Below are 12,938 nucleotides of genomic sequence, written 5' to 3' on the forward strand. Positions count from 1 at the left end.
GGCATGGCAGGGTCAGCACTCATGTGCTTCCAGGTACCACCACCAAAGCCAGGAAGGGCCAGCACCTAGACCCGCACTGTGCAATACAGTGTCGCTACTGAACACCTAGCAGGTGACTAGTCCAAATTTAGAGAAGCTGTAAGTGTAAAACACTCCAAATTGTAAAGCTTTCATGTGAAAAGAGAGTAAAACATCTCAATTTTTATCAATGTTTATGTTGATTATATGTTGAAATCATAATTTTTTGCTATGTTGGGTTAAGTATATCATTCAAATTAACCTCACCTGTTTCTTTTTGCTTTATTAATGTGGCTACTAGAAAATTTAAAATTACATATGTGGCTTGCACCATATTTCTAATGGAGATCACTGATTTATACAAATCCCCATTTGGACTGAACCAAGTTCACATGTCTTCATGAACAGGATAGTGCAGTCCCAAAAATAAAAAATAAAAATTACCAATGTTTTTCATACAATCTTCTTTTTCACACCCCGACCCTTCCTTATTAAGTTTATACAGAAAGAGGCTGAGTTTCTCTTGCTAGAACTCACTTGCTCAAACATTTTTATTAAAACAATCCATCTGAACACTCCAGTTTATCTGAAAGCTGTGAATGGAGCCTCTGAAATATTTAATGTTGAAAATTTTTGCTCCAGAATCGAAACTTAAAGATTTCTCAAGGGAAAGGGGGAGAGTTATTGGACTTTCTCTGATTTTAGTGAGTCTGCTACTTAAACAAGATACAAAATGAAGTTAAAATTCCAGTTTCTTTCTAAAGCTCGCTTTACTGACAGCCCCAACTTAATTTTTCTCTTTTCTTTTTGCATGGGGAGGCTGCTGAGGTGTAGCAGGGGGTGTTGAGGATGGAAGAGCCCTCCCCAGCTACTGAAAGGTGTCACCAGCGGGCTCCCTGAGTCCTCTCATCTCCTTAAACTTTAGTTCACCCATTGGGTCCAGGGCTGCGTGATGACAAGAAACAGTGGACAAATGAACGAATGTATTTCTAGCTGCCTTATAATGGAAAACCAGATTTATGACTGGGCAGTAACAGCTATGAAATTGCCAGCACAACCTGCTCAAAAGTTCAATAAGTTATGATATAATTGCTGCCTGGAGCCAATCCTGGGACTTTAGGTTAGATGCTTGGCCATGAGCTCTTTTCCGTTCCCTAGAACAGCGGCTAAGCTTTGGGTGGCTACTCAGAGGCCCTGGGTGGTCCACCATTGCTGCCAAATACACAGGCAGCATCCAAGATGATGGGGCCCTGAATGACAACCCGGGAGCGGTGGGTAGAGTCCTGTAGCCCTCTCGTGTAACAGATGGTGGAGACTGAAGGTTCAGGTGATGGGACTGGAGCGCTGAGACACAGTTCAACTCGGAGCTAGGTCTCAAGTTCTCAGAGACAGGGAAAACCAGCCCAGGTCAACCAGAGCAGAGATTTCTCCCATTTAAAAAAGAAGAAGGCTACTTCTTTTGCAAATTTGTCCTCGCTTTAAGAAGAAAGGCGCTGGCTGCCGGAGCCTTTTATTGTAGTAACGCAGTTAAAAGCACTAGAGGCCGAACCGCGTAAAAAGGCCGGAGTTTCCGGCAGCACATGGAAGGCAGAAACTGATTCCCCACAATTTGGATCCTGGTCTCTGGTGTTGACACTACGCTGCCCTCTGGTTACCACCAAGGACCCTCTCCGATGGAATGCCAGAAAGCATCCCTTTTGGGGGCTTCGCTCCATCGAGGGTCCCTGTGCCAGTCCAAGGGCTCTGGCTGCCTCGCCCCACCTCCTTCCATTTACAGAGTACACCGGGTGCCTACGCTGTGCGCGGGGAGACCCGAGCCTCTGTGGCCTGCTCAGTCTTTTCCACTTGGGTCCCAATTAAGTCCTCTCTCCATTCCTGTTCTCAGGTTGTGGGGAACGTGTGAACAGCCGACGTGTCTTGAGTTTTCATCTCTACGCTCGGCTCACATGGCAGACACGAACCGATCTATGCCACCGGGATAGGCGGCAGCATGGCGAGCATGGTAGGCGCCTGCACTGGCCCCTCCGAGCTGCCCTCCAGGGTTGTAGCACGGCGCCAACGCTCCGAACTGGCCGGGCGACGTGCGCCCGTAGAAGTCCACCGCGGTTTCCACGCCGCCACTGCTGCCGGCACCCTGCGGGTACGCGCCGTCGGGGCCCGCGTAGGCAGCCGCATAGGCCGAGGGGTTGGCCGGCCGGGCTCCGGTGCAGCCGGCGGGCTGGTAGCCGGTGGTGGTAGCAGGGGCGCCTGCGGAGGCAAAGGCGCAAGAGCCGCCGGACCCCGACGGTGCGGGCCCCAGCTCTGGACTGAGCGGCCGCTCAGGAACCAGGCCGAAGACGCGGCAAGGGCCGGGCGACGCCGCGGGGTAGTAGACTGGAGGCGGCGCCGCCAGCGACGGCGGTGCGTAGCCTGCATAGACGGCGCCCGGGTAGGGCGGGCGCGCGGCGGGCACTGCGCCCGGGAAGATGGCGGCGGCGGCGGCAGCGGCGGCGGCTGCTGCGGCGGCCGCCGCGTCGTGCATGTAGGCCGGGTAGGTGGAGAGGTCCGAGCGCTTGAAGCGCTTGCGGCGGCGCAGGAAGCTGCCGCTCTCGAACATGTCCTCCGCGTTGGGGTCGAGCGCCCAGTAGTTGCCCTTACCCGGGCGACCGGCCTCGCGCGGGATCTTGAGGAAGCAGTCGTTGAGCGTGAGGTTGTGGCGGATGCTATTCTGCCACTTTTTGGGGTTGTCGCGGTAGAAGGGGAAGCGCTCGGTGATGAACTTGTAGATGCCGCCCAGCGTGAGGCGGCGCTCGGGCGCGTGCGCGATGGCCATGGCAATGAGCGCAATGTAGCTGTAGGGCGGCTTCCCGCGCTGCAGGGGGCGCTTGCGGCGCCGCCCGCCCGCCCCGCGGCCAGCGGCCTCCCCTGGGACCCCGGCCCCTGCCGCCGTCTGGCCGCGCTCTTCCTTCACGGCAGCCAGCACCTCCCGCTGCGGCGGTGGCGGCCCGCTCTCGGCCGTCATGGCGCGGCGGTCCCGCACCCCCGGGCTCTGGATCCCTGCAGCTGTCGTGGGGCGGGTGCGGGCTTGGGGTCCCCGGAACCGACGCTCGACCCCTCTGCGGAGAGCTCAGGGGATCCTCACAGGCTGGCCCGGAGAGGCGCCCCAGGCTGGCGCGCGCTGGAGGCTCGGCGTCCGTCGTCTGGGTCTGGCGCGGTGCAGACAGAAGCTCGGGAGTGACCCGCTCGCCGACGGCTCAGCCCGCGTGGTGCAGCTCGAGGCGGGCAGCGGCGGTGGCCTCGCGACTGGGACTGGACTCTGGTCGCCGGCTGAAGGGTACCGTGCGCGCTGGTGCCGGGCGGTCTAGGGGTCCGGAAGTGATCCCTGGGTTGGGGTGGCTGCAGCTGGTCTGTGGTGCCCGCTGGTTTCAGGATTACTGCCTACGTTGTGCGTGCAGAAGAGGCTTCGGGCTCGAAGGCCAGAGCCAGGTCAGTTAGTACAGGCGCCGGGAGATCTGGCGGGGGCCGCCCATGCCCTACCCCCGAGGCCAAGGCGGCGGTCTGCGCTACGGGCAGAGAGGCTAGGCGGGGGCAGCGAGGTCGGGGCGCGGGCCCAGGCGGGGCCACCTGAGGTTGGTCCTCTCCACGGCGTGGGTCTCCAGCCCTGCGGACCGCTGGCGAGGAGCTTCCCTGCACACACCGGGACCGGCTCCTCCCTCCGCCGGCTTCTCCTCCTTAAAGGCGCCAGGAAGCGTGGGGCGTCACCGGTTCCCTGCCCGCCCCCCAACTGCCCGCCCCCCGGGGCTCGGGCGCACCTCCCCAGGTAGGAGCAGCTGTGGTGGCGCGGTAGGAGCCCCACAACGTCAGGGCGGGGAGGGCGCTTGGAGATCCCCCGGGTTGGTCCCCTCTGCGCCCCGATCGGGAGACTGAGGCCCGGAGAGTTCAGGAACCGGCTCGGGAGACCTCGGCGCCCGAACTCGGAGTTTTCGGATTTTTCAGGTCTCTGCAAAGGGCTGGGATTCGCGGTGAAAGGACGGGCACATCTCACTTTTTTGTCCTGAGAGGGTGAGAATTGGCCGAGAGGGAGCTTGGTTTTTGTGGGAATGGGGAGGGAGAAGTTCCGGGAGACCGGCTCCCAGGGCCTTTCGGGATGGTTTCCGAACCCCAATCGTGACTGCCACAGCCACTCGGCACTCCAGTCCCCCCATCTTTCGAATGAGTATTCCTAGGCCCGAAAGGGAAGGTGACTTGCCATGGCCCCACTGCGACTTCTCCGCTTAGTGGAGTCTCCAACCTGCGTCTCTTAGGACTGCACTTCCCAGCTGTGTGGTAGAGGTAGCCACTTTCCCTTTTTGGGCACTAGATACCTCGACTGTACGGGGTTTGGGTATCTCAAGAGTCCTTACGTGGTAGATATTTAGGGTTAGGCCACTCCCCACTCCCAATCATCCGTCTTTGAGAGGCCCAGGACCTGTCTCTATTTGATGGATAGTGGCGCACGGATTAAAGACGACGCAGGATAGGTAACCTCCTCCTCCAATCCCCCGGGGCCAGGGTAGCTCTGAAGACCCCCAGAGACAGCCAAGCAGCCCCTTCCCGCAGCGGGAAGTGAGGGCTGCAGGTGATAGGGGAGTGAGAAGAGAGCTGTGGCCTGGTGGGCGCGTCTCCGGGGAAGGGGCGGGCAGTCGGGACACGTTTACTTCATGGGTGTCCAATTTCTGAGTTCCTTTCCTGCTGTCCCTGAGCCGGGACTTGGTCCTAACCTGAGATCGCTCCCTGGCAATTCACTGGGAGATCCAGAGCCTGTCTTTGTCCTCTCGCAGGGCCTCAGTGTTCTACTCTGTTAAATATCGGCTGGAGGGCGTGTGCTGATCTCCGAGGCCCCTGCTACCCGTAGGATTCCGGGTCTTGGCGCGGGTTCCCATGGCTCCAGTCCGGGCACAGCTTTCTGGGGCCGGGGCTGTGGGTGCAGAGCCGCGCGGAGGGCGCCAGGCGAGCGCGTGGGCGATCCCAAGAGGAGGGTTCTGGCCGGTAACGGGTGGCACGCCTTCCAGGGTTTTAGTCGCGTTCTTTGTGGCGGTGAGCTGAGGGCAGGCTTAGCCCGGCCAAGCGTTGGGCAGCTGTCTTCGGAAGAGCGAGGCAAAGCCCAGATCCTCGCTCCGTCGACCCGGGGTGTGGAAACGCTCAAAGCGTTTGCTTGACAACCTTCCCCGGCAGAGGGTTGGTCGAACGAAGGGAGAGGGGCTTTGCACTCGCTAAACAAAACTCCTGGTTTCCTTCTTCCCAAGTAATGAAGAAGCAAAAAACCATATTTCGTCCTGTTTCGTTTTTACAAAGGGAAAAAAACATGAAATTTTAAAATTTTAACTGGATTATGTTATAGGCACCTTGTAATACGGGATTTCGTGGCTCTCAGTAACTTTTTCAAGATTCTGAGGTTCAGATACCCAGATTTTAAATTCTGGACAACCGCTGTTCTAACGTGATTCCGTATATCTAGAGAATGCGATCCTGTAATTCGAAGATTCCATGACTGGGAGTCTAGCTTGGACTGTGCTTATATTCCTTTGGCTTAAGCTTCTAGTCAAAGTCTAAAAACCTATGTATTAAGATACTGGGGCTAAACCAGGCACCGTGGCGGGAGCCTGTAGTCCCAACTACTTGACGCTAAGGCAGGAAGATCGCTTGAGCCCAGGAGTTCCAGGCTGTAGTGCACAATCATTGTGCCTGTGAGTAGTCACAGCGTTCCATACTGCGCAGCAGAGGGAGACCAGGTCTCTTAAAACAAACAAACAAACAAAAACAAACAAATAAAAAAACCGGGGACACTAAGATTTTGTGCCTGAAAATGTGATGCCACTCTTGAAGCTGCCAGTTTCTCTAGTTTTTTTTTTTTTTTCCACTCTAAGTTATATATTATTTAATTTGAATTCCTGTGTAGGAATGTTTGACTGGAAGAATTTGAATCTTGTAAATCCACAACTCTCTCCTTCCTTAATTCTAAAATGTTAGTGCTGGATCCGCTATTCTGTAGCTCAGATAATCTGATTCTAATAATTATCCTAATGTTCATGATTGTATGCTTTAATGGTTAGTCCTATGACTTTATGATCCTCTACTTTTAAGCTGCAACGACTATGGCTAAAAGCCTTCTTATCTCAGGATTTTCTCATCTTCCATGTCTTGTGTCTGTGACCTCATTCTTCTAGAATTCTGATTGTTTTCTCCAACTTTGTCAATATCAAGCTACTCCTGTGGCCGAGACCAAATACCTAGCATTATGGGATTAGAATTTCCAAGATCATGATTCTAAGATTTTCGCAAAGGACCCCTAAATTTCTATTTCATAAATGTTCTGTTCGAATAATGCATTTGAAGATTCTGTGAGTCCATGGTGAGTTCACATTAAATGATTTGGTGAGTACATAGGTCACAAGTTTACCCGTTTGGATCAAAACCATACACTGAAATCTCCTTGGGACATTTCCTATCTCTTCCCATTTCTTCCTTCTCAGTTTCTTGAGAAGGAACATGGTCATGGCCAAGTCCTCCCCTCTTCTCTGGCACAGTGCTCCTTAACGTTTATGAATCATCTGGAAGTTAGGAAGGGCAGGTTCCAGCCCCTTGAAAACCATTCTCCCAATCCAGCAGGGGTGGGTTGGTGTTGAGATGGGCGGGCCAGTGATTTCTGTCTGCTTCCCCCTGGTCTTCAACCCTTCAAGTATTTCCAGCACCCCCGGAGGAGCCTGCCTGCAGCAGGCCATTTTATGTGCATAGGAGGCTGGGGGTGCTATTGTTAATCTGTAGAAGATGTTCTTCTGCAACAGCTGCTTTCCCCAGTTTTGAATTGGAGACTGTAAATAAAAACGACAGGGGTCCAAGGAGTCAAGGAAAATTCCTCCAGATTCCTTGACGGAGATTCTCCTGCATGCAGACCCAGAGGTAACCAGTTCTTCGATTTAAGGAAATCATGGAAATTCGTTTCTTACATAGGTAAGAAGCACCTAGCATTTCTTACCCACCTCCCCGCAAGTCCTCCCACAGATCCCTCTCCCAACCCAGTCTGCTCAAGCCAGGGACACTCAGCGTTCTCAGAGCAGCGGGGAGCGCAGGAGCCGGCTTGGAGGTCCAGGAGCTTTGCGGCCGCAACAAGAAGGGGAAGTTCGCTCCAGACGGCGCGGACTTGTCCCACTGCGCATAACGAATTGGGGACAGAGTCAAGCCAGACCCTGCTCCCGCTCTAGGTTGGCTGCACGCGCTTTCCCTGTGTTCCGGACCCGAGGACCACGAAGCGCAGGCCACCACCCGCGTCTGATCCGACCCAGGCGGGCGGGAGTTCAGCTGTGGCGGCGGGCATTCCTGGCAAAGCCATGGCCCGGGGCGAAGGTGGCGGCCCGCAGGCGCATTTCAGTTGGATTCTGGGACCCTGGGCTCAGGATCGGCCCCCAGGCGACTTCGGGAGTCCAGGTTTCTTGGTCTGTTTCCGAAATCTGTGCGCGGCTTTGAAACACTTGGAAACCTGAAATTTGTGGGTGTTCATTTCTGGGGAGAGAGTCCATGGTTTGCAAGACAATCTCAAAAGAGCCGATGATAACTCCCCTTCCCCCTTCAAAAGGGAGATGAGCTAGCCTGGATTCTAGTTCAACCACTAGAGGCACAGGAAGAGGCAGTGACTTTTTCCCCTTCCCCAGGTCAGTCTCTGTAGGGATCCCATCCCGCAGCTCAGTCTGGCCTCCTGAGGAGGGGCAACAGGGTTGATTGCCTCCCCCTACAACCCAACCCGATTGCTTGCTTGGCTGCTGGCGCCCGAGGCATGAGGTGGGCGGTGGCACAGTGAGGAGGCGGCGCGGGGAGCTGGAAGACACTGGAACCTCGACACGCGAGAGCAGTCAGCCCTCCTCTGGCCTCTTCCTACTCCCCCTCGGGCTTTTTTCCCCTTCTAGGCCTGGAGTGCGCGTCTCTCTCGGTTTCGCCGTCAGTCTTTTGCCTCTGTTGTGAATATGCGTGCACGTGTCCTGCCTCTCTAGGCGCATCTCCCGGGAGTCACCATCGCAGCAGCTCATGGGCTGGAAGTGAGGGGGCCAGCTTCACACTCCAGCCAGGTTCCAGTTGCCCATACGAGCCTCTTCTGTCCTGGAGGATGGCACAGAGAGTGACAAGACAGGACAGAGGGACTTCCACCCAGGAGGACCCTGGAGCGGGTGGGAGTCAGATCCTCGGCCTTTCTGCCCAAGAGCTTCCTCTGCTCAGCAGAGCCTGACCCAGAGTGGAGAGGCACACAGGGTTATGCGGCATCAGCTTTCTCCACTTGTCCAAGGCTCTAAACAGTCTGCTCCCAGCAGGCGCTCCTGCTGGCCCTGCACAAGCCCTCAATGCTTCCCGTCATCCTCCTGCAAGATCAAGTGCTCTTTCCTGGGCCTGTCATTCAAGGCCCCTCCTTACACAATGCAGCTCCTTTCCACTCTCCCTTGGTCTTCCCTTTCCCAGCATCTGAGGACACTGCCCCCTACCAAGTCTTCTGTCACAATGTGACCCTCCTGAGAGAGCCTGTTACTCAGTCATCCAGTCTTGGGTCGGTTCCTGTCTCTGCCTCTTCCAAGCTGTGCAACCTTGGGCCAGTCACTTATCCACTCAGCCTCAACTTGTTGATCTATAAAATGGGGATAAATACTAATGTAAGAGAATTGTGAAAGTTAGTAATAGTAAGTCAGACATACATAACTCTTCCATGAACACACACTGTTTTAACCACTTTGTGCATGTTAAATACACTAATGTATCAGGAGACCCAGGGGCTAGTCTCAGACCTGTCACTAACTGGGCATTGGGAGCACATCCAGGAGAACTGGCAGAGCACTGGATCTGGAAGGCATGGTAATGGAAAGGTAGGCCATCTAGACAGGTGGGCAACTGCAAAGCAGCCCAGAAACAGGGATCTTGCAGGTGATAAGCAGGCATGAGGGGAGATTCAGACTCAGAGCACCATCCTTTACCCTAGGTCCAGGTACTGGGGAACCCTGGGATGATCCTGAGGTCTAGAAATAAGAAGCTTTGAGGGGCAGTTTGGCTAACTTGGCCTTACTGGGCTGGGGTCTGAGGGTCTCTCAGGAGCAGCCTTTCTTCCTGGTGTTTTGGAAACTTAGGGCCTTGCATGTGCATGCAGCCCTGGCCTTTGCCTGGGCAGATGTAGCCCAACTTTTGGCAGGAGGGTCTGGGAAAGATTCAGCACTGAGCTGGAGCCCAGCTTCTATAGGTTCAGGGGCATTTTCTTCAATCCTGAAGCCATCCGCATGGTCATCATGCCCATCAGTCAGTAGGGTAGGACTCTAGGGAACCCTGGGGCTGGCCAGGAGAGCTAAGCTTGCCCTCCTGATGTGGGTTTGAATGAAATCCAGGAGTATGAAAAGGTGAGGAACAGCTGCTCAGGCCCCTGTAGGGGGCCTCACCTTGGGTGGCTGGTATGTGGCACTCCCTGCGTTTCCTGAGTCCTGGCCAGGCCAAACTGTCCATAGGTGGTGGGACCAAACATACTGCTGGAACAGGGTTCTGGGTCCGTGGACTAACACAGTGGTGAAGCCCTGGATGTGTGTAAGGGTTGTGGGGATGGAAAGAAATGAAAGGAAAGAGAGGAAAGATCACTTCTGAAATGTCCAGGAGGTGGAGTTGACAAGGCTTGGGAAAGGCTATCGGCTGCCTTGTGGCGTTGGTGTTCCAATAGCCCTCTGACCACTCGGGCTCTGCCCTACAAGACTATTTTAGGCAAAGCAGTGGCCCAGCTATGGAAAGAATCACATTAATGCTCACTGAAAGCCTGCACAGGCTTCTGTCACTTCTGTTTTCAAAGTTTTAACCCTCTCATAGACTTCCTACTATATTCTCATCTCTGGTTTGTGGAGCAGCCTCTGAAAGTTGGGGCATTTGCTGGCCAGAGATGATTGACATCAGCTTTACCCAGTGGATGAACAAGACTCTCCAAGCACAGGTAAGCAGTTCCACTCGTTCCTCGGGTTCACTTTGTTAATCCACCTTTTAGTACCCCTTCCTTGGGAAGGGGGTTTCTAGAATTTGTCATTTATTAGTATTGAAATAACCTAAAGAGTCAAACAGTGACAGATGATTTCCACCAAGAGAAGAAAAGGGGGCATCCTTTACACCATACCATAAGCCTGTCCAGCATTTTATCAATGACTTAGATCAAGCTTGTCCAACCTGTGGCCTGCAGTCCTCATGCGGCCCAAGACAACTTTGAATGCTGCCCAACACGAGTTCCTAAACTGTCTTAGAACATTATGAGATTCCTTCCTTCCTTCCTTTCTCTCTCCCTCCCTCCCTCCCTCCCTCCCTCCCTCCCTCTTTCTTTCCTTCTTTCTCTCTTTCTTTCTTTCTTTCTTTCTTTCTTTCTTTCTTTCTTTTTTTCTTTCTTTCTTTCTTTTCTTTCTTTCTGTTTCTTAGTTCATCAGCTATTGTTAGTTTTAGTGTATTTTATGTGTGGCCCGAGACAATTATTTTTCTTCCAATGTGGCCTAGGGAAGCCAAAAGACTGGACACTCCTGACTTAGAGGAAGACACAGAGGAAGGCAGGCTGATTCAGCTTGTGGCTGACCACACTGAGGTGCTAATGCTGGGAGCTGACAGACTCAAGGCATGGAATAATCACTGGGTTGGGAGCCTGAGCCAAAACCAACAAGAAAACATTTTCAAAACTGTTATGAAAACATTGTAACGTTACAGGAGACAAATCAGGAAGAAAAAGTCACCCACACGCCAATTACCTATCATTCATCTACTAGAATTTTCTGTTCTGTTTTTCTTCCCTTTGTGTTCTTATGCATAAGTATGCATGTTTACATAAGTGTAACCATAGCATAAGTACAATTCTGTAGTTTTTTACAAAGTGCATTTGCATTATTTTATAAACATAGCTAAATGCGGCTCCTCACTTCTTTTCATCTGTAATTGTGAATGAAATGGTCTAGTGTTGATTTAACCCTTTCACAGTAGCTAGGCACTTAGGTAATTTCCAGTATGTTTGGTGTAGGTGAAAATACTGTGAATGTGTTTGTATAAAAAGCTTTTTATATTTTTTTGAAATATCCTTAAGACAAATTCCCAAGAACAAGATATATGGGCCACAAATTTTTTATGGTTAATATAGTGTTAACTAAGTGCTCTCCAAGGGTACCTTGTGACTCACTACAATCAAGATAATTAACATATTTATCACCCCTAAAAGTTTCCTCCTGTTGTTTTGTGACCAAATTATCCCCCACTCCCACTACCCACAAGCAATCACTGAACTACTTTATCACTACAGATTAGGTTGCATTTTATAGAATTTTATATAAATGAAATAATGTAGTATACACTCTTTTGACATTCATCCACGTTGTGGTATTAATAGTCTATTCCTTTATATTGCTAAATAGTATCCATTATATGGGTACACCACAATTTGTTTATCCATTCGCTTATTGATGGACATTTTGGTTGTTTCCATTTTTGGCTATTACAAATAAAGCTGCTATGAATATTTGAGTATAAGTCTTTGTGTGGACATATGTTTTCATTTCTCTTGGGCAAATACCTAGGAGAGGAATGTTTGAGTTTTATGGTAGTTGTATGTTTGCATTTATTTCTATTTTATTTATTTTTAATTTTTTTCAATAGAGATTACTCCTTTTGAAAGTATGGTTAATTTTTTTTCTATTTATTTATTTATTTTTAACTTTTAGTTTCAGTGGTACATGTGAAGGTTTGTTACATATGTGAGCTTGTATCATGGGGATTTATTGTACAGATTATTTCATCACCCAGGTATTAAGTCCAGTACTCAATAGCTATCTTTTCTGCCCCTGTTCCTACTCCCACCCTCCACCCTCAAGTAGGCTCCAGTTTCTGTTATTTCCTTCTTTGTGTCCATGAATTCTCATAATTTAGCTTCCACTTATAAGTGAGAATATGCAGTATTTGAATTTCTGTTCCTGCATTAATTTGCTAAGGGTAATAGCCTCTAGCTCCATCCATGTTCCCACAAACGATGTGATCTCGTTCTTTTTTTTTTTTTAAGACGGAATCTCGCTCTATTGCCAGGCTGGAGTTTAGTGGCACAATCTTGGCCCACTGCAACCTCCGCCTCCTGGGTTTAAGTGATTCTCCTGCCTCAGCCTCCCGAGTAGCTGGGACTACAGGCGGGCACCACCATGCCCAGCTAACTTTTTTGTGTTTTTAGTAGAGATGGGGTTTCACTAGGTTGGCCAGGATGGTCTCGATCTCTTGATCTCTTGATCTGCCTACCTCAGCCTCCCAAAGTGCTGGGATTACAGGTGTGAGCCACCACACCCAGCTGATCTTGTTCTTTTTTATGGGTGCAGACAGTATGGTTAAACTTTTAAGAAACTGCCAAATACATTTCACAAAGTAGCTGTATTTCTTTTGTTTCCACTACCAGTAGATGAGAGTTCTAGTTGCTCTACCTCCTCACCAACATTTGACATTTTCAGTCTTTTAAATTTTACCTATTTTAGGTAGTGTGTAGGTATCTCATTGGTAGCTTTAGTTTGTATTTACCTCATGACTAATCATATATTTGTTATCTACTGCTGTGCAACAAATTACCCCCAAATTGCTGGCTTAAAACAACAAACATTTATTATCTCACAATTTCTGTGGGTTAGGAATCTGGGTGTGGCTTAGAAGGGCTGGGTGTGTCTAGTTCAGAGTCTCTTATAAGGTTGCAGTCAAGTAGAAATCTTCTCAAGGCTGATTGGGACTACAGAATCCACTTCCAGTTCACTTACATGGTTGTTGGTCGTCCTCAGTTCTACATCACATGGACCTCTGTAGGCTGCCCGAGCATCCTCAGGCTGGTGATCTGAGAAAGAAAACTAGAGAGAACCCAAATGGAAACCACAATCTTTCTGTAGCTTAATCTCAGAGGTGCTTTC

General features: G+C 51.2%; 1 protein-coding gene across 1 annotated transcript; it reads right to left on the reverse strand.

Annotated features, from left to right (window-relative positions):
- Positions 1–543: 543 nt before the first annotated feature.
- On the reverse strand, positions 544–3,144 carry FOXE1 (forkhead box E1). The gene has a single exon (XM_033238025.1). It carries the CDS (start codon positions 3,017–3,019, stop codon positions 1,961–1,963), a length of 1,059 nt encoding a protein of 352 aa, XP_033093916.1. The 5' UTR covers positions 3,020–3,144; the 3' UTR covers positions 544–1,960.
- Between the last annotated feature and the right edge of the window lie 9,794 nt (positions 3,145–12,938).

This window comes from Trachypithecus francoisi, unplaced genomic scaffold (genome assembly GCF_009764315.1).
Source record: "Trachypithecus francoisi isolate TF-2019V2 unplaced genomic scaffold, Tfra_2.0 Lachesis_group16, whole genome shotgun sequence".
NCBI classification, from domain to species: Eukaryota; Metazoa; Chordata; class Mammalia; order Primates; family Cercopithecidae; genus Trachypithecus; species Trachypithecus francoisi.